Source organism: Oryza brachyantha, chromosome 4 (assembly GCF_000231095.2).
Source record: "Oryza brachyantha chromosome 4, ObraRS2, whole genome shotgun sequence".
Lineage (NCBI taxonomy): Eukaryota > Viridiplantae > Streptophyta > Magnoliopsida > Poales > Poaceae > Oryza > Oryza brachyantha.
This window is the reverse complement of record NC_023166.2, coordinates 11,452,424-11,470,460: the sequence shown is the minus strand read 5'-3', so window position 1 is coordinate 11,470,460 and position 18,037 is coordinate 11,452,424. Positions and strand designations below refer to the sequence as shown.

Here is an 18,037-nt window from a genome sequence, read left to right as displayed (position 1 = left end):
GATGACCAAGTGATCAATTATTATGTGTTTAACTTATGTATCAAATGGTTGAAATCCCATCAACGTTGTTTCACCGATGCATTATCATCAGCATATAAAAATCTTCCAGGATATTTGATAGTATTAATTGGTTAGTATTACGTATCAAGTGACAAGTAGAAAATTGTGGGTTAACATGTAAACAGCTAGATATTAGCTGATTGTGGAAAGAAATATGTGGCGGAAAAGAAGATGAATATAGGCCAGAAAATTTATCTTTCTTGCCAGGAAATGCAAAATTGTCAGAAGTGTGGTTGGTCCTATACGGGGAAGACACCAAAATGAAGCATGCGAAAGATGGTTAATCAACAAGAAATTAAAAGGTTTGAATCTTGTTAATCTTATGTTTTTTCCTGATATTCCATCTAATTTTGTGCACTTTGAGAGACTTCATCTCTCTTCCTGTTTTTTCCATAACCAAGGGTAAGAGCTTCCCAAAATCAAACACTGAAGGGCAATGGTTTAAGTGAAGTGCAAGCAATTTCTCTCTATGTATTCAAATTAATATTATCTTTTGTTCTGCGTGTTTAGAGATACATTTAATTTGCTACTGTTTGCATTGCATCGTTTGAAGGGCATCTCTTGCAAGTCGTTTTCACGCAATCAATCATGCAGGCTGTGGCTGTTGATTCTCAGGATACTTGACTTCTGAGGTGAAGTGCAACAAAAAGTACACACTGCGCCCTATTCTTGATGCATATCTCATTTGAGATAATAAGGATTCTCCCTATTCTGTGATTCTGCCACTCCGTACTTTCTGGTGGCTTATGAAAGTTCAGTATAATCTAATGAAACTGCACGCATGAAGCTTAGAATAGATCAGAATTCAAAACAAATATCAAGAAATATTTGTTCTTCCTTCTATATCACTGTTCTTCACAGGTGAAACAGTTTGTCTCGTAGATAATTGGAAACCGGTAATTGGTATACCAGCTTTGGACTTTTGGTACTAAACTGCAACTTCTCCATAAGTTGACCCAGTTCATTTAACTTTTTGTGTTGAGAAACATGCATGAGTTGGTTCTGATCTTTCCTGGAACTTCTGTAAAGCTTTGGTGTAGAGTGCCTAACCTACAGGTTCTTTGCCTAACCCTATAATTTTTCGTAGCTATGAAAGAACAGAAAATCTTTGAACATCGTCAAATATTTTTGGAATCTTGCCCAGACATTTGCAGTCAGCTAATAGCGGTGTTCTAACGTCTCAAGGGACCAATCTCGGAATTGTTCATGATGCCTGCGGATTGAACCTTTGCGACTAAGCAACCACTTGCCAAAGGTAAGCTTAAATAAACTTGTGCCATCCTATTGTCTTTTAGTTTCAGAATATATAAAGCTGGAGATTCTTGCCTTTTAGTTTCAGAATCCTTTAGAGGCTCCCATTTTGGCTTTTTCGTGAAAAAAATCAGTACACTTATTTGCAAATAAAAAATAATTTAGGAATAAAACATTGAGATCTAAAAAAACCAATATTGAAAAATAAACTATGATAAAAAAAATTTAAAATCAACACCAAATTTAATGTTAAAATTTCAAATTTTAGTTTATAATCATAAGTAAAAACGCAAAGACTAAGTGTTCACACATGCTGCCGCCTTTTGAAACTAGACTGGGTGCCTCGTGATATTGGCCCGAAATTGTTAGAAAGTTGTTGTCACAGATAAGGCCATTCAGAGGAGAGGTACTGGGTGGTTGGTGGTGCTGGCTTGGTTTTTTTTTAAAAAAAAACAAATGACATATTTATAAATAAAATTTTATATTCATTTTTTTAGCGATTTAAAAGCTAAAGCTAAAAAATAAAATAATTAAAAACCCTAAAAATAATGATAAAAAAATAATTTATAAATATACGCACAAGTAAAAAGTGCGAAGTCTATTTTTGCTCGCCGATTCGGGGAAATCACTATGCGAAACGACGCATATACCGACCATGCCGCACGTCATGGTGGCCCGGGCTGGATAGTGTAGGCGGTCCGGTGTGGGCTCCCCCCACATGGGCCGCATCCTCAACCCGTTGCCTACTTGGGCCCTTTCCTCCGGCGGCTGCGCGGAACGCACGAGGCTTGTCAGTTCTCGCTGTTCCGCTCCATCTCGTCCATGCGCGGGCTAGCCGGCTAGGCCTGTTCCTTTTCAGCCGCCTGACTTGATTATTGCCGTCAATTATTTGCTCTTTGGCTCTAAAAAATATGTTTCCTTCAAAAAAAAAACTTTCTTTCTACTATATTGCTTAGGATAATTGTTCCAAACTATTAGTTATATTTATTTATAAAAATATCTAATTTATCTCTATAGTCTAGCAGATAATCTGTGATGATCTGGTACATAAACTGTTTGTTTAGTTGTTGTAAGACGCAGCTTAATTTCAGAATCAATTTACGTGTTATTTCTTATTATCTTATTAATCCTTTTATCCTTAGTTATTTAATAATAGAAAAAATAATTTTAGTTGCTTATAAGACATATAACTTAAGTATTACCCACGTGAAAAAACTTCATTATTGCTTATATCTTGAGACGGATTGATTATTTATCATACGTACAAGTATCAACACCTGCTGGAAAATATTCTATGCTCAAGAGCCGCCATACGGGGTGTCACTTCAGCCGGCCGAGCATGAATCCCAGAAGATCCAAGTAGAAAGCTAGATTTTAACTTGAAACTTGATGTCTGCTTCAATCCAAGCTCCATGACCGGCTACGTGAAATGATTAGACACCACTTCATCTTATCCGAGTGACCCAAAAAAAAAAAAAAAAACATCACCCATCTCTAGTTGACCCTGTCGTCCTGAGCTCCCGTCGTTGCATGATGCACTGCTGCCAATTGCCAAAGCAGCAGATGCAGAGAGAAACCGGCAGTGAGGAAGAAACACTTTTGCTGCTGCATCGTTTGGCTCGGCGTTGCTGGAGAGACGCACGATTGTTTTCTATTTTGTCCGTGGTACGTTATAAGATTTTCTAGTCTTGTATACACATATATAAAATATATACACTGATACATGGATGAATCTAGATAAATCCAAAAATTCTTATAATATGAAACAGAAGGAGTACGTAGGATTGGGGGTGATGGCGGCGTATGTACAAATAGAAAATAAATTGTGAATAAGATTTTTATAAACATGTTTTTAGAGATTTAAAAGTCAAGACTAAAAAATAAGTTATGATAAAAAAACTTCAAAATTAACTCCAAATTTATGGTTAAAATAAAAGAAAATTTGACTTATAAGCACAAACAAAAAAAATGAGGGGTGTTGGGTAATTACATTAGACAGTTACTGTATTCTACCTATCGTAAAACAATGGCAAGCAACGTGTTATTCAAATTGCTGAACTTGTGACTCGTCTCTTTTGCTAAGCATCCACTGCATATGTGTACTCCGTGCTATTGTTTTGTAAGCATCGCTGTACTTGTGTACTTAAGTACTTTGTGTTAATTGTTAGGGGTCTAAAATCAGTCCAGCTGGGAGTCAATTGATTAAGCTTTAAAAACATTTTCACTTCCTAGTTGGATTTGTTAGCGCGTAATATTGCTTTCTTAAAAGCAAAGCCACGAACTAGAACACGTTCTCTTTTATAGGAAGAACTAAAGCTGGAGGTTACATGATTTAATTTTGTGCGCGTTGTGAACTCTGTGACCACCATTAAGCATTGCATGCCATATATGAAAATAATGCGAGATGTATTGGAAGATAAACAGGATCTTTCTGTGGACTTGATGATGTTGATGTTGTTATTCACAAGTCGATCTCATAGCTCATAATTAACATGACTATTATCCATGCTTGATTGGTGTTATTTTCTCTATTTTTCAGTTGGCACCAACTGTGTAGTCCTATCATCTGTTGTCTTGTCCCCATTAATTCGGTCTTTGCGACTGATTGAGACAGATTAATAACCATGGATCTTGTCCAATACCATGTTTATCTTTAGATTGAGACAATGGCACAGTGCCTGTGAGTATTTGCTAATTTGTTAATTCTACATTTTGATCGGAGCAGAGACAAACGTGCATGGCCGATATAGAAAACTGAAACCAGGACTTGGTACGTAGTAGTACAAAAACAAAATGAGAAGGCGAGTCATTCACATGGCCCTAAAGATTTTGTTTCTTTTCTTTTCTTTTTATTTCACCAACCATGAGCATAATCTGCTCTGAAAAACGTGTTTTAATTACTATTACACGTACTATATATTATGTCTGAAGACTGAAGAGTGTACGTACGTAGCGTATACGGCCGGCGTACAAGGACGAAGCATGCTCTCCAACCACACCAGTAATTCGATATCTATTTTCAAAGGCTAGATAGCTACATTTACTCAAACCTGCATTACTGTTAAGTCCTATAATAACAGTATTAAGCTTTAATTACCTGAATTTTACGCTACATCCATGTACACTAACACTAATGTTTCTGATCGATCGGTACATGTTTCGTATGGATTCACCTAACGCCTACTGATGGACGAGACTCGAGAGATGGAACTGAGTCAAGAATTTGACGAAGAAAGATTTTTTATCGTGAAAATCGTATCGTTTAGGCATTTGAGAAGCGTGTCTGAGATAATTCATTAGCTCAAAAAAAAAAGACAACGCTTTAAATTAGAGCACTTAACTATACAACGTTTGCTCTTTGGATAAGAAAAATAAAACCAGGTTTTAAGATATTTGGTTTTAATACGATTAAGGTTTTGAGGGAAATTCGGTTTAGATTGTTATTGTTATTTTATAATCTTTTGCGATGAGTTATTTTTGATTTATCTAAAATACTAATCATTTGTTGGCCCACGAGAAAATATTGATCATTGTGGAACTACTACTATCACTTTCATCTTTCGCTTTTAATTATGCTTATAAACCAAAAGTTGAATTTTTAACCTTAAATTTAAAGATACGTATATAAAAATTTTATTTATATTTTTCATTTGTAAATATGTCATTTGATTTTTTCATCAAATAGCCAAACAATCACCAACTATAATGATTGACTATATTACTGCATTGTTGGTAGAAGTGTGTGAAGTTGAATACCTCGAATGATTATAAGAGAAAAAAATATCTATGCTCCCACTGTTTCACATTATAAACTATTTTAGTTTTATCCTAAAGTAAATCTATTTAAGTTTAACCAATTTTATAAAAAAAATATATAACAACATTTTCAACACAAAATATATATAGTATAAGAATATATTCAATTATGGATTTGACGAAGTTAATTTAGTGTTTTAGATGCTATTATAAAATGAAAGGAGTAAAGCATTTCTATAAAAATTTTAATCCCCATTCCTTCACTTTTTATATATTAATAATAAATGAAATGATAGCATGCGCACACACCAACCACGCAGTCCATGTCCCTTCCCTCTCTTTATATACACGCCAGCACGAGAGCGATGGAGAGTAAACACGACCAGCCAGCGAGCCAACCACAAAAGGCGACGTCGCGACGACGACGAGCTCAGCTCAGCTCCGCCTGCGCCTACAAAGTGAGCTCGCTCGCCTCGCCTCGCCGGAGAGCAGCTAGCTAGCCACCGCTCACGAGCCTGCCCCCAGCCAAGAAACTAAAATGGGGGAGGCTCCAGCGCCGGCGCCGGCGGCATTCAGCCTCGCGCAACGGCCTCATTGCTTCCGCCTGCCGCGCCGCGTTGCCCGCCGCAAGGTCGTCGTCGTCCGCCTCGGCGGCGGCGGCGGCGCGCGGACGGGTGGCGGCGGCGGCGGCCGCGGTGGGCTGTGCCTTCGCCGGCTCAGGCTCCGGTGGCTCCGCCGCGCCGTGTGGCGGCTCGCGGAGCTCTGCGTCGCGGCGCTGTCGGGCCCGCTCGGTGTGCCCGACGCGCCGGCGCCGTGGAGGGGCGGCGGCGCCGTCGACCCCTACGCCTTCGCCGCGCCGTTCGTGCCGGCCGTGCTGCTGAAGCGCGCGGGAAAAGGCCTCTAGCGCCATAGCTGCCTCGTCCATGCGATGAACTGATGATCAAGAACACCACTCCTAGTACATAGTATGCGACAATTTATTAACCACGCATTTCTATTCAACTTTCTTTTTCTCTTTTTTCATTTTGCTTTCATTTCCGTTTTGTTTTGTTTCTGAAGCAATGGAACTGAAGAACAGTATACCGTGCTATTGTAACCTCAATCATATGAAATTATGAACTCTACAAATTCCACCCAATTATCTGTACTTCAGCTTGTACTACCCGACGGATTGTTGATCCATCACTCATCAATTTGGTGATCAGTTTGGTGCTGATAGCGTTGATGTTGAATTCTTGATCATACCCGACAGATCAGCCAGCCAGCAGTAGCCATCCAGTGGGACATTGCCATAATTTTATCCATGCCTTCATTTGTCAGAAAACCATATGAGAAGTTCCAAAAATTTGCATGCGCAACTCCTGTTTGTACAAATTCAGACAGATCCTCCTAAAACTCTGTACATATATTATTTTTTCTGTCGCGTCCACTCATCCAGGATTTTCAGCTGGAGCATGAACAGTGCAGGCAACCTGCCATGTGTTTTCTTGGCCTGTTTCGAGCAGGTACACACAGTGGGCGATCTCACGTGGAGCTGGCTGACCCGCCATTAACGATTTCATTTGTGCTCGTACACTGTGTGTGTGGCAGGCAGAAGGAGCTTTTGATTTGCTTGATCTGGAGCTGATTAGTTGGGAATCTAATCCAAAAGAAATCCAAACCACTACCAAATTGCACGTTGCCGTCTTGAATGCCCAGGACGACAGGGATAGTGCAGCTCCAGCTCCAGCTTCACTCATGGCGTCCTGCTCGCCATGTGCGCTGCTCAGCCAAGGGGCATGATCCCAGCATTCAATACTCGCCAACCTTATCATGGAAAAAGAAAACCCAAATCCCCAAAGCAAACACTGGTTGCTTTGCTTCTGAAAAGAGGAGAGGGAGAGCCATCAGCCACCGGCTCTGATGAAGAAACTCTGGGGGGTCATGACGGCCTAACTCTCTTGGATTTCCCTCTTGATTGTTGATTGATCGATCAAGTGGATTATGGATGGTTTGGTTGCCTGATTGATGCATGGTGTGTAGGGATGAAACCGAAAATTTACCGACCGTACCGATACCGTTTTTCAAAAATAATAATATAAAAATGATATCTTACCGAGTGCAATTCATAAACATGAAAATTTCTCGACCATACCGATACCGTTTCCAAAAATATTATTAAAATATGATACCGCTTCCGACCAGCTCCGATCGTTTTCATCCCTAATGGTGTGTATGCTAGGATGAACCAGTGATTGGATGGCATGTAACCTTGTCTGATTATGCCTGTTATATCATTGCTAAGGTCACTACAAGATGTAGTATTATGTCAGATCATCTCCAGTACAGAGACAGTGGTGAGTGGTGTTCTTTTTTTCTTTTGCTTTTTGGAGGAAAAGAGAAAAAAAACACAGCATGATACCGGTGGCAGCAGCGCCCTGCCACATCCGTTGATGCATACTTTTAGATGGATACAGCGAAAACAGCGAGACAGCAGCAGCATGAACAGGCCAACTACATGCTTGATGAGGAGCAACAGACTGGAGACATTGCTGCAATATTGCCAATGCCCACACCGGAACAGCTGAACGATGTTGTAGTGCAATGTGATACAGGCGCACAGCAATTCTCCAAAGGGGTAAAATCACCATAGGAGATGGAGAAAAGATAACAGTGGAACAATTAAGTTTACAGATCGAATGCCAATATGCTAAGCATTGCCATTCCATCCGAAGATGGCAGGTTAAAGATGATCTAGGACAATGTGACCGCGAAAACAGAGAAGGGTGGCAACGCAAATTCCACAGATTTCACGTGACAAGGAAAAGAGGAGGGGGGGTAACAAGAGATATCTGAAGAAATTTTAAGAACACAAGTACATTACCGCTGTAAAAGAGTATGTTTCCTGAAATCTCCAACCCAAAGCATCCTGGCTGAACAAGTAACATGAGATACAACGCAATCAGGCTTTCATTAGCCCACATATGTAGCAGAGGCTGCCATTAAAAACTTGCGGCCATAGTGGGAGCAGCAACTATCAAGATGGTCAATCCATTCTAATCAAAGTCTAAGAACTCCATCCTCTTCCTCATTGAACCTTTCAGATCTCTTGCTTCCCTTTCTGCTTTCTCAGCCTGTATAATTAAGATGCAACATATTATCAATTTCAAATATAAAATAACAATATTAAGAGGTCATGAATCTAGTGATCCTATGTCAGACTACACCCTGCAACGCATTGCCAGGAAAAATGCATACCAAATTGTCTGCTGTACCTCTTTATTCTTCACATATGGCATGATGCCAGTTGTTAGTGAAGCAGGAAGGGCACATGATCTTTATGCAGTAGTTACATAAAGAAGTTCTGATGTAATAGATAAAGGACATTATAGAAAAAATAAAAAATTCCCGAACAACGCAAATGATCTCAGGGACATAAGTTCACAACTGGAAGCTACTAAGAAAATCTTCCCATGTCTTGTTATCCATGCACATTTTAAGACTATGTTGCTTGTCCAAGCATGATAAAATGCCTCAGGGCATTGAGCAAAGAAGAATAAAATTTTCCAAGTAACAATTTTTCCTCGGACAATGATTGTATTAGGCATATAGGAAGTACATAGCTGACTAATAACACCAGAAAAAACTACAGTTTCAGAAGTCAGAATAGTCTTATGTCTAGTAGAACTTTGTACCTTTCTTATTTCAGCCTCTGAAACACAAGTCATGTGAGCAGGGAGTTCATCCTTCTCACGATCCTGCTCAATCCAAAACCAGACCTATAGCATGAATACGGGGGAATGTAATTGATTATCATCATGTTTTTGTGCAGCAGAGATCATTACCAATTCTCCAATTAATACAACATTCTCTCCCCGGATCACATATAGCCCAAGAGGAACATCACAATATAGTTCCCCTACAATTACTCGTTCACAAGCACCCTGAAGAACAACATTTGCTGCGAGGTAAAAAAAAGTTAACAAAAGCTTATGGCAGAAAAACTCGAGATGAGACAATGTTAAGAAAGAGGATTGTGAAGAGCGGCATACCAAACTGATCAAATGAACAGAGTGTGCCAAGCAGCTTCCGTCCATCTCGTAGTAGGACAATAAGTTTCTCTGAGACCAAGAAGATATGTGAACAAAACAACAATTATCAAAATAAACAAGGGATGCTTCTGGTGTGAATTTCAGTATCGAACGGACGCAACACAGTAGTCACAACACTACTCATGTTCTACAAGTGTGAATGTTTTCATATATTTGGCTAATAGTTATAGATAAAAATACTATGTTATCCAAGTACTCTTATCACCCAAAATGTTGTGAAGCAATCAAACAAATGTTCAAATACACTTATTCACACTAATCAATGATGAACGCTAGCAGACAAAAGTAGCCAATTCTGACATGGTGTAAATGTCATTATCAAACAAACTGGTTGAAAATACAGTGTCAAATGAGCATAGCATGAAAGTACACAGATTTACAAGATGTCAGGAAACCAATAAAAACCGAGTAAAATTTCAGTGGAACACCTCACAAAAATCACTGGTATTGTTCAACTCCAGTGATGGTTTACCCAAATATATAGTATGTGACACCAACAGTATCTGAAGCTTGACACTGCCTCAATAGTACAATCACTCTTCCCAGCATGCCAGTAAGAGAATAAAACATTGTTTAACAAGCATCAAAAGCTCAAAGCTTCTTCTGGTAAAATAATTACAATCACAGGACATACGTCGAGGAGTCATATCAGGGCAACTGTCCACCTATGCAACACATAATACTAAGGTAGAGTCCTCAGTGACCATCAAATGAAAAGCTTAAAGAACATGCTTTATTATATTCAAATGGAAAACTGCTATTGATTAATAATTCACAAAAATAAACTTTATATTCAGGTCAATGAAAGTACATAATCTTTTATAGCATCGCTAACAAGAAACATAAAAAAGATACATTCTACAATAAGGTGAGTTTGAGTGTGAGGCAAAATGACCTATCTCATTAGTGAATGATAAATTAAGTATTGGCTATTGCAAACTTGACAAATGGGTTAATACGATTTTCTAAACCAATTTTTAGATAGAAATACTTTTTTTTTTGCAAAACACACACCCTTTAACAGTTTGGTAAGCGTGCCCTCACAAGAAACAAGGGGAGTTTTCTCCCTTTCACTGTAGATCGAATGCAGCCTAAGTAAAGCATAATAACAAACACCTAGAAACTAAAGAACACACAAAAGTTCCTGTGCAGATTACAGAATAAGTATGAGTGACACCACATGACTTATGTAGTTATGTTGATTGATGGGGGTTTAGTTGAACACATTCAAGCTGATATTTTAAATCTACACTACTAAGTTCCAATTGATCATATTTTTCTTTGATTAGAATGAAGTTTGCACAGAGGCCTTGCACATTTTGGCAATATCACAGCGAAAGTACAAACTATAGGACCTTACTAACTAGCAACTTAATAAATCAACCGGTATCAACGGTACCGATGTGTGCGGTTTGTAGAAGCTATCACTTACCAGCCAGCATAATCTAGTATCTACCTAAAGCTCCCACCTTTCAATGAACCAAAGGGAAATGCATCACATTTGCAGTAATTTGGTGATAAAAGTTCACCGATTTCTGGGCCAAAACAACTGACGAAACCATCAAGATCAGCAGAAACTTGTCGCGCTGACTACGCACAGCGTTCGACAGTCCATACAGGGCGGAACCTACTCCAACCGGATCCAAGAACACGAAAAACCAAAAGTCTTGGCGCATCCGGGAAAAAAAACAAATTTGAAGCAAACAAAGTAAAACCCACGCTAGAGCGAAGAATCTCACTGTCCAGGAAGCCGGCGAGGGATGTGGAGAGGAAGATCTCGTCGGGCCCGGCCCACGACATCGCGCGGAACCCTCAAATCCGGGCGGCGCTAGAGATCGCGGCGGCGGCAGCAGGCCAGACCGCCCGCGGGTGGGAGGGGAGTGGAGCTTGTACGGCCCCGGTGCGATTCCGGCCAGGAGAGAGGGGATTTGCGCTAGGGTTTGGATCGATTGATGAAGCGACGAGGCGGAGTAAAGTTTCGCGGTGATTGAACTATAACTATCGTCAAGTGTGAGGTTGACACAGATTGGGAGAGAGAGCGAGCGAGCCAGAGAGGAGGGTGCTGATTGATAAGAGGCGTGACGTGGCACTGACCGGTGGGGTCGTGTACCTGTGGGGACCACCATGGCTAGTCATTAGCTGTTTCTCCCGGTTGAGATCGCATTCTAAAACTTCACATGTAACGTGATGGTTAATATCACGATAAGTAAGCTTTGCTATTTATGAATCCATAAATCGATGATTATATATATATACATAAATTGGTCTGATCCTACGTTACAGGATCTACTGACGTTTAAGACCAGGTGACTTATTACCTCATCTTGATTATTCTCTTGTTTACTATACTAGTTACTTGTTTTGCCTGGTATAAGAGCTAGCTTATACGATATTATTGTAGCTTGATTACTGTTTGAACCCGGCCTACATTGCTAAAGGCATTGTTGTGGTGGTGGCTTAGGCCATTTACGATGTTTCATGTTGTTACGTGGTTTTATGGTGCCACACCAAAAGAGGGCCCGGTGATAGATAGAGTGAGAGTCATGGGTTGCAGGGGTGTCATGGTATCCCGCGCATGACATGTTAGATTTAAAAGAGAGATCGCGGACTCAAGTGTAAGCACACAAACTAATTTACTAAATGAAAATAAGTCACTGAAAGAAAAGGCAAATGAAATCACCCTTGCAGCCAATCTCATGAACTCATGTTCAAATAGAAAAAGAAAAAAAGAATTAAAGAAGAAATAACACATAAACTAAGGAGAAGTCAACAACAAGAAGGGAGAGGTCGGCGTTTTTGCTCATATTGATCTCCTCTAATGAGCTCTAGCTGTGGACAAGTCGAAAAAGTAGTAGAAGCGACCAAATCTAAAGCAAGTCGCCTTAACTGCTAGTGCTAGTGTAGCTGTCTTGACCGTCTCATAAACTTATTGTTCGAGGACCTAGTCTAGGAGAGAAAGATGAGGGATAGTGTCGCCAGGGAGGAGAGGGGAGAGGCAACACCGCCACCAATGGAGTGAAGGGAGAAGGAAGTGACTGCGCGAGGGGGTAAGTGGGATTGAATTTTTTATGTTTTTTTTTTATTTTTGAGATGTTTAGCATAAAGTTTTGGGCTTATTTATATATTGAAAAAAACTAAGCTATAAAAGATATTAGGAACTAGCTTATAAAACTAAGACTACACCCGAAGATCCATGCACTAGTAAAAATAGACTTTTTCTGTGTGACTATGGGCTGACATGTGAGATCACTATTAGGAAGGACTTGCATTAAAAATGTTCTTACAACAATGAGCCATAGTTACGTAGCCGTATTCAGTTCATCCAAGCATGTCGTAAGTTACAAAGATAATTATTCATTTTTTTATAGTCTTAGAAAAATTAATTGCAGAGCATGTAAGGGAATTTTACTTCTGTCTCACTTCTAGGATCAACCACATGTAAACCAAAATACCTAAGATTAGACTTGGTTATTGAAATTTGAATCTTTGAGATTAGAGTTGTTTTTAGACTTTTCCAAAAACAACTTTGGGCTTTACACGAAAACTTTGAAACAAAAGTAAACAAAATTGTAATCTATTTCTTCTAACTATAATTTTGCACATGTTTATAGTGAAAAAACTTTCATAATTCGGATACAATATTGAGTTAGTTTATCAGCAAATTCACATAAAATGTGTGAAAGACCAAGGTAGGGCGCTCGATAAAGCAACTTCAAGCTTGTTCTACCAGTTTTCCTTTATGCTTCCAAGCAAACAAACTAGCCATGCACTCATGTCGTCAAGATCCTTGATCCGAGGCAACAAACCATCACCACAAACACATGAAAATGCTAATGGATTATAGGGGGCTGATATTTTTTGTTTCTTTCCGTTTTGATTATGATTACAAACCAAAATTTAATTTTTTAACCTTAAATTTAAAGTTTATTTGAGAGGTTTTTTTTATCATAGTTTAATTTTTAGCTTTTGCTTTTAAATCATTAAAAACACATAAATAAAAATTTTATCAACAAATTATTTGCCGTTTGCAAATGTCAATTGACCTGTTATAGAAAGTGGCCAAACGATGAGCCTGTTGATAATTAAAAAGTAATTTATGAGAAACTTATATATATATATATATATATATTTCTGGCAATATAAAAGTGAAGACTAAAATATAAAAAAAATTAAAATCAACTTTACGAGAATTTAAAATTTAAATTTTACTAGTAAATATAGACATAACGGAGAATATAAACTCTATAAACATCCACAAAGGTTGAAGTTAATAAAAAAAAACACCCACAAAGGAGAAGACCCACCTTCCCCCATCCAATCCACAAGAAATCCATCCACCGCCGCGCGGCGCGCGCCACCGCCACCCTCGCCGCGCCGCCGCCTCTCCACCGCCGCCACTATTTAGCCACCAGCCACTCGCTTCCGGGCCTCTCCACTCCAACCTCCCCCACCATGCAGGCGCAGGCACAGGCGCACGCCCACACGCTCGGGCTCCGCATCTCCCCTCCGCCGCCGTCGCCATTCCCGCGGCGCCACGCTCGCCCGCGACAGCGCGCCGTCCGTGCCGCCGCCGCCGCGGCCACTTCGTCGGCGCCGCGGCGGGAGACGGACCCCAGGAAGCGGGTGGTGATCACGGGGATGGGGCTGGTGTCCGTGTTCGGGAACGAGGTGGACGCCTTCTACGACCGGCTCCTGGCCGGGGAGAGCGGGGTCGGGCCCATCGACCGCTTCGACGCCGGCAGCTTCCCCACGAGGTTCGCCGGGCAGATACGCGGGTTCTCCTCGGAGGGCTACATCGACGGCAAGAACGACCGGAGGCTCGACGACTGCCTCCGCTACTGCATCGTCAGCGGCAAGAAGGCGCTCGAGAACGCCGGGCTCGGGAAAGGCTCCGATGGCCACAGCAAGGTGAGTGACTGAGTGAGAGTGAGACGTGGAGATGGCGCGCTAGGATTGGGCTTTTCCTTGGTGCTCGTTCTGATTGGCGTTTCTTTCGTGTAAAGTTCAATCTTTTTTATGCATTATATGACAGTATGGCAATAGCGTAGCTCATGTGTACCATCCACTTCACTTCGAGAAACAAATAGATTTGCATAAATACATCAGGAATATTTTGGCAGACATTTGGTTTGGTAGTAAGAATTTGGATAAGTTTGTGTATGATAGAAAGTAAGACTATATCGAAATGTTTACCCTTGTATTTTTTAAAACCCCCCTAGGAAATATCACTCCAACTGTGTACTAAACTACTATTTGATTTTAGTCTAAATCTTTTGTGACGGGAGATTTACATATGGCTTGAACAATTTTACCTATAATCTATATAGGCAGTCATCAAGGGAAGAATAAGTAGATTATTTTATTGGCTGTGATATTTTCACAGTCCCTTAAGAACAACCTAAGTTAAGTTGGGTTAGTTTTCTAGTATGGATATTGGCTCCAAGGAAAAACAAGTATTGATTTGTGATTTGGTTTTGCTGTAAGTTCCTGGTTTTCTGGAACCTATGATGTCACAGAAATTACCTTATTACGTGAATTTGATTTCCTTATGATCTGCTAGATCACTGCAGATGAACAGCCTCAAAACAAATCCATTCACCTGTCTTATTGGTAGATCTCATAGGTTCGTTGCTTAGCAGTTTTCTGGAATCGTTAAAAAGGCTGCTAAGTCAAACAGCAGAGTAATAGAGAAGTGAGTTGTCTGATGAATGTAATGGTTAGACGTGTTATATGATCTTGCTATCTTGTTTTTAATAGGTATAACAACCAATTTTTTATTTGTCGCAGCATGTTTTTCTTTTCATGATTACTTCATTATGCATTGCAGTCTGCAGCGGCATAATTTTCTCCTTTTGTAAGTCTTAACCCTAATTGCCTTTTGTTTTCAACAGCTTGACAAAGTCCGGGCTGGTGTTCTTGTGGGAACTGGCATGGGTGGCCTCACTGTGTTTTCCGATGGTGTTCAAAACCTTATTGAGAAGGGATACAAGAAAATTTCGCCTTTCTTTATCCCATATGCTATAACTAACATGGGTTCGGCATTGCTTGCAATGGATGTTGGCTTTATGGGCCCAAACTACTCAATTTCAACAGCCTGTGCAACCTCCAACTACTGCTTCTATGCTGCTGCCAACCATATACGTCGGGGTGAGGCTGATGTCATCATTGCTGGTGGTACTGAAGCTGCAATTATTCCAATTGGCCTTGGAGGTTTTGTTGCCTGTAGAGCACTATCGCAGAGGAACGAGAACCCAGAAACTGCATCTAGGCCATGGGACAAAGAGCGAGATGGCTTTGTTATGGGTGAAGGTGCTGGTGTACTGGTATGCATTCGTCAGTATAATTATGCCAGTTTCATGCTTTATAACTGTAAAATATGTAGTAGAATGACTGTCGTTTATACTCCACTAATTTACTAATTTTGATTCCATCTTTACTGTTTTTTGCTCATAAAGTTCTCCGAGTTAAATTATCATGTTAGTTTTAGACATGGGTTATCAATTATTATACTGAATAAAGAGTTTCTAGTTGGTCAAATAAACAACTTAGTCTCTCATTGATATGCTAAATCACTGATGTTCTCGGTGAATTAGGTCATGGAGAGCCTGCATCATGCAATGAAGCGGGATGCACCAATAATTGCTGAATATTTGGGAGGTGCAGTGAACTGTGATGCTTACCATATGACTGATCCTAGGTCAGATGGACTGGGTGTGTCATCCTGTATTACTACAAGCCTTGAAGACGCTGGTGTCGCACCAGAGGAGGTAACTCTATAAAACATAGGCTCCAACAGGTTTAGTTCAAAGGTCTTCGAAGTTGATTTCAGTCTAAAATCAACACATTGACTGAATTGAAAGATAGACCTAAATCTCTTACTGCATTACGAGCGGTCCCTGGGTAAGATATTTTCATTGTGTTTGATCTTTCATCCGATTGTCAAAACCTTTTAGGTGTGTGCCCATTTTGAAAGCCTATTAACATTGCATTTATCTTTATTTCTGTAACTTTATATTCTTGAGTCACTGATTTGACTGTAATGCTAATTTCTTTAGTTCTTGTTCTATTCTTGATGCAAATCAACAATTTTCATATTTACTTTCACTGGTCTTTTAGGTGAACTACATCAACGCACATGCAACTTCAACCCTTGCTGGTGACTTGGCTGAAGTAAGAGCAATTAAGCAAGTCTTCAAGAACCCATCTGATATTAAAATCAATTCAACGAAGGTTTGCACATTTGCATTTACAACATGCTGTTCCATAACCTTTTGAATGAAAAGTGCTATTTAGTAGTTGTCTTCCTCTGATTGCTTGTTTCTTCCTTCTGTCAGTCTATGATAGGCCATTGCCTAGGTGCAGCTGGTGGGTTAGAAGCTATTGCCGCTGTCAAAGCCATAACTACTGGATGGGTGCATCCTACTATTAACCAGTTTGTAAGTAATCGTTATCCTCTCTGAATCTCATTTGCTTTCTGATGGTTCATGCAAATTGATGAAGTTTGAGGCAAAAAGACTGTTGGCAATCATTACTTTAACCTCTTTTTCATGTCAAAAGGGTTTTGAGTTCTTAATATAGTTAAAGCATTGTCAGATTTTGCAATCCATCTTTTTCTCGTCTGTGCAACAGTCAAATATAAGAAGTTCGCTATTGTCATATTTCTATGAGCTTCCATTTTCATGGTGGAATGTAAACTGAATTTATTTTTGAAAACTTAATTGATTAATTGTCAAGATGCCTGCGAGTCAATTTTCAGTCTTTCTCCTTTTGCAGAATCCTGAGCCTGAAGTAGATTTTGATACAGTAGCCAATGAAAAGAAGCAGCATGAAGTGAATGTTGGTGAGTTTCTGTATCCCTGAACAAATCACCGCCAGAAAATCTTGCCCTGGTCCTCTTTTCTTCGTCTCATCTGACAGTATTATGGTTGCCATTTCATGAAAAAACTGACATTTCAAAGGTCAACCTGAGAGAGCACAATAAATTAGATTTAAAACGAGAAGTTTATGATCCCTCTTGATCTCCTTGCCACTTGTTCGATCGAATTGCATGCATCAACTTACTCATGTTTTGACAACTCATCTCTCCTTGTCTTGACATTTTTGCTGTCTTTTCAATGCAGCTATCTCTAATTCATTTGGATTTGGAGGGCACAATTCAGTGGTAGTATTTGCACCATTCAAGCCATGACTCCAATTTTCCTTAAATATATATATATAGCCCGCGGCATTTTCTGGCAGCTGATAATTAGGAATTGCTAGGTGTAGCATATTTGATTCCACCGGCTTCCATCTGTAAGGGAGAAATTTTGATTTGAGTGATGTTATGATTGTTAGATGCCTTTTTCTTTTCGGGTGCTCCCCGTGTATGTTTTACGAGTATGTAACATATCTAAAGACATCAGCAGCAAATTAGTTTGTCGTGTGTAATCTGTCGTTGCAGGCTGTAAATCTCAAAAAATGAAAAAAATTATCATCTCAAGAACCGAGATATGCTGCCCTAGATAAAAGGGCCGTGATATTCGGTAACCTAGCATCGTCCCAAAAAGAATAAACTTCAAGAGATAAATCTTTACAGTAGTCATTTTTCTCTGACGAACGGTTACGGTATAAGATTTGCACGCAGACTAGGAAAAGAATCACTAACAGTGCAGCTAGCCCCACAGAACTTTGCAGATAATCTCATACTACTGTATAACTCACATAACGTTACAACAGTTACACATAACGTTACAAGTGCAGTGCGTTGCACATACTTCATCTGTAACGTCTGATGTTCTGTCTTATTTAAACTTTTTACGATTACTATTTTTATTTTTATTATATAATAAGATATAAATAATATTTTTTTTGTGTAACTAATTGTTTTAAAAAAACTTAGG

General features: G+C 39.7%; 2 protein-coding genes across 2 annotated transcripts; one reads left to right on the top strand and one right to left on the bottom strand.

Moving 5' to 3' along the window:
* Window positions 1–7,733: 7,733 nt before the first annotated feature.
* LOC102722007 (sm-like protein LSM1B) lies at window positions 7,734–11,199 on the bottom strand. Its single transcript, XM_040523673.1, has 5 exons — window positions 10,898–11,199; window positions 9,099–9,167; window positions 8,892–9,007; window positions 8,742–8,804; window positions 7,734–8,180 (listed from the first exon to the last, which is right to left on the bottom strand). Exons 1-5 carry the CDS (start codon window positions 10,956–10,958, stop codon window positions 8,103–8,105), a joined length of 387 nt encoding a protein of 128 aa, XP_040379607.1. The 5' UTR covers window positions 10,959–11,199; the 3' UTR covers window positions 7,734–8,102.
* Window positions 11,200–13,420: 2,221 nt separating this feature from the next.
* LOC102709559 (3-oxoacyl-[acyl-carrier-protein] synthase I, chloroplastic) lies at window positions 13,421–17,751 on the top strand. Its single transcript, XM_015836235.2, has 7 exons — window positions 13,421–14,066; window positions 15,050–15,481; window positions 15,752–15,925; window positions 16,275–16,388; window positions 16,493–16,594; window positions 16,932–16,998; window positions 17,279–17,751. The coding sequence occupies exons 1-7, from the start codon at window positions 13,611–13,613 to the stop codon at window positions 17,344–17,346; spliced, it is 1,413 nt and encodes a 470-aa protein (XP_015691721.2). The 5' UTR covers window positions 13,421–13,610; the 3' UTR covers window positions 17,347–17,751.
* The last annotated feature ends 286 nt before the right edge of the window (window positions 17,752–18,037 follow it).

Coding starts and splice junctions, on each gene's coding strand:
- LOC102722007 (XM_040523673.1), bottom strand. CDS start 10,958: ATGTCGTGGGCCGGGCCCGACGAGATCTTCCTCTCCACATCCCTCGCC. Junction 9,008..9,098: donor CTGTTCATTTGATCAGTTTG/GTATGCCGCTCT, acceptor TTTACCTCGCAG/CAAATGTTGTTCTTCAGGGT. Junction 8,805..8,891: donor TTGTATTAATTGGAGAATTG/GTAATGATCTCT, acceptor TGGATTGAGCAG/GATCGTGAGAAGGATGAACT.
- LOC102709559 (XM_015836235.2), top strand. CDS start 13,611: ATGCAGGCGCAGGCACAGGCGCACGCCCACACGCTCGGGCTCCGCATC. Junction 14,067..15,049: donor GCTCCGATGGCCACAGCAAG/GTGAGTGACTGA, acceptor TGTTTTCAACAG/CTTGACAAAGTCCGGGCTGG. Junction 16,595..16,931: donor ATCCTACTATTAACCAGTTT/GTAAGTAATCGT, acceptor CTCCTTTTGCAG/AATCCTGAGCCTGAAGTAGA.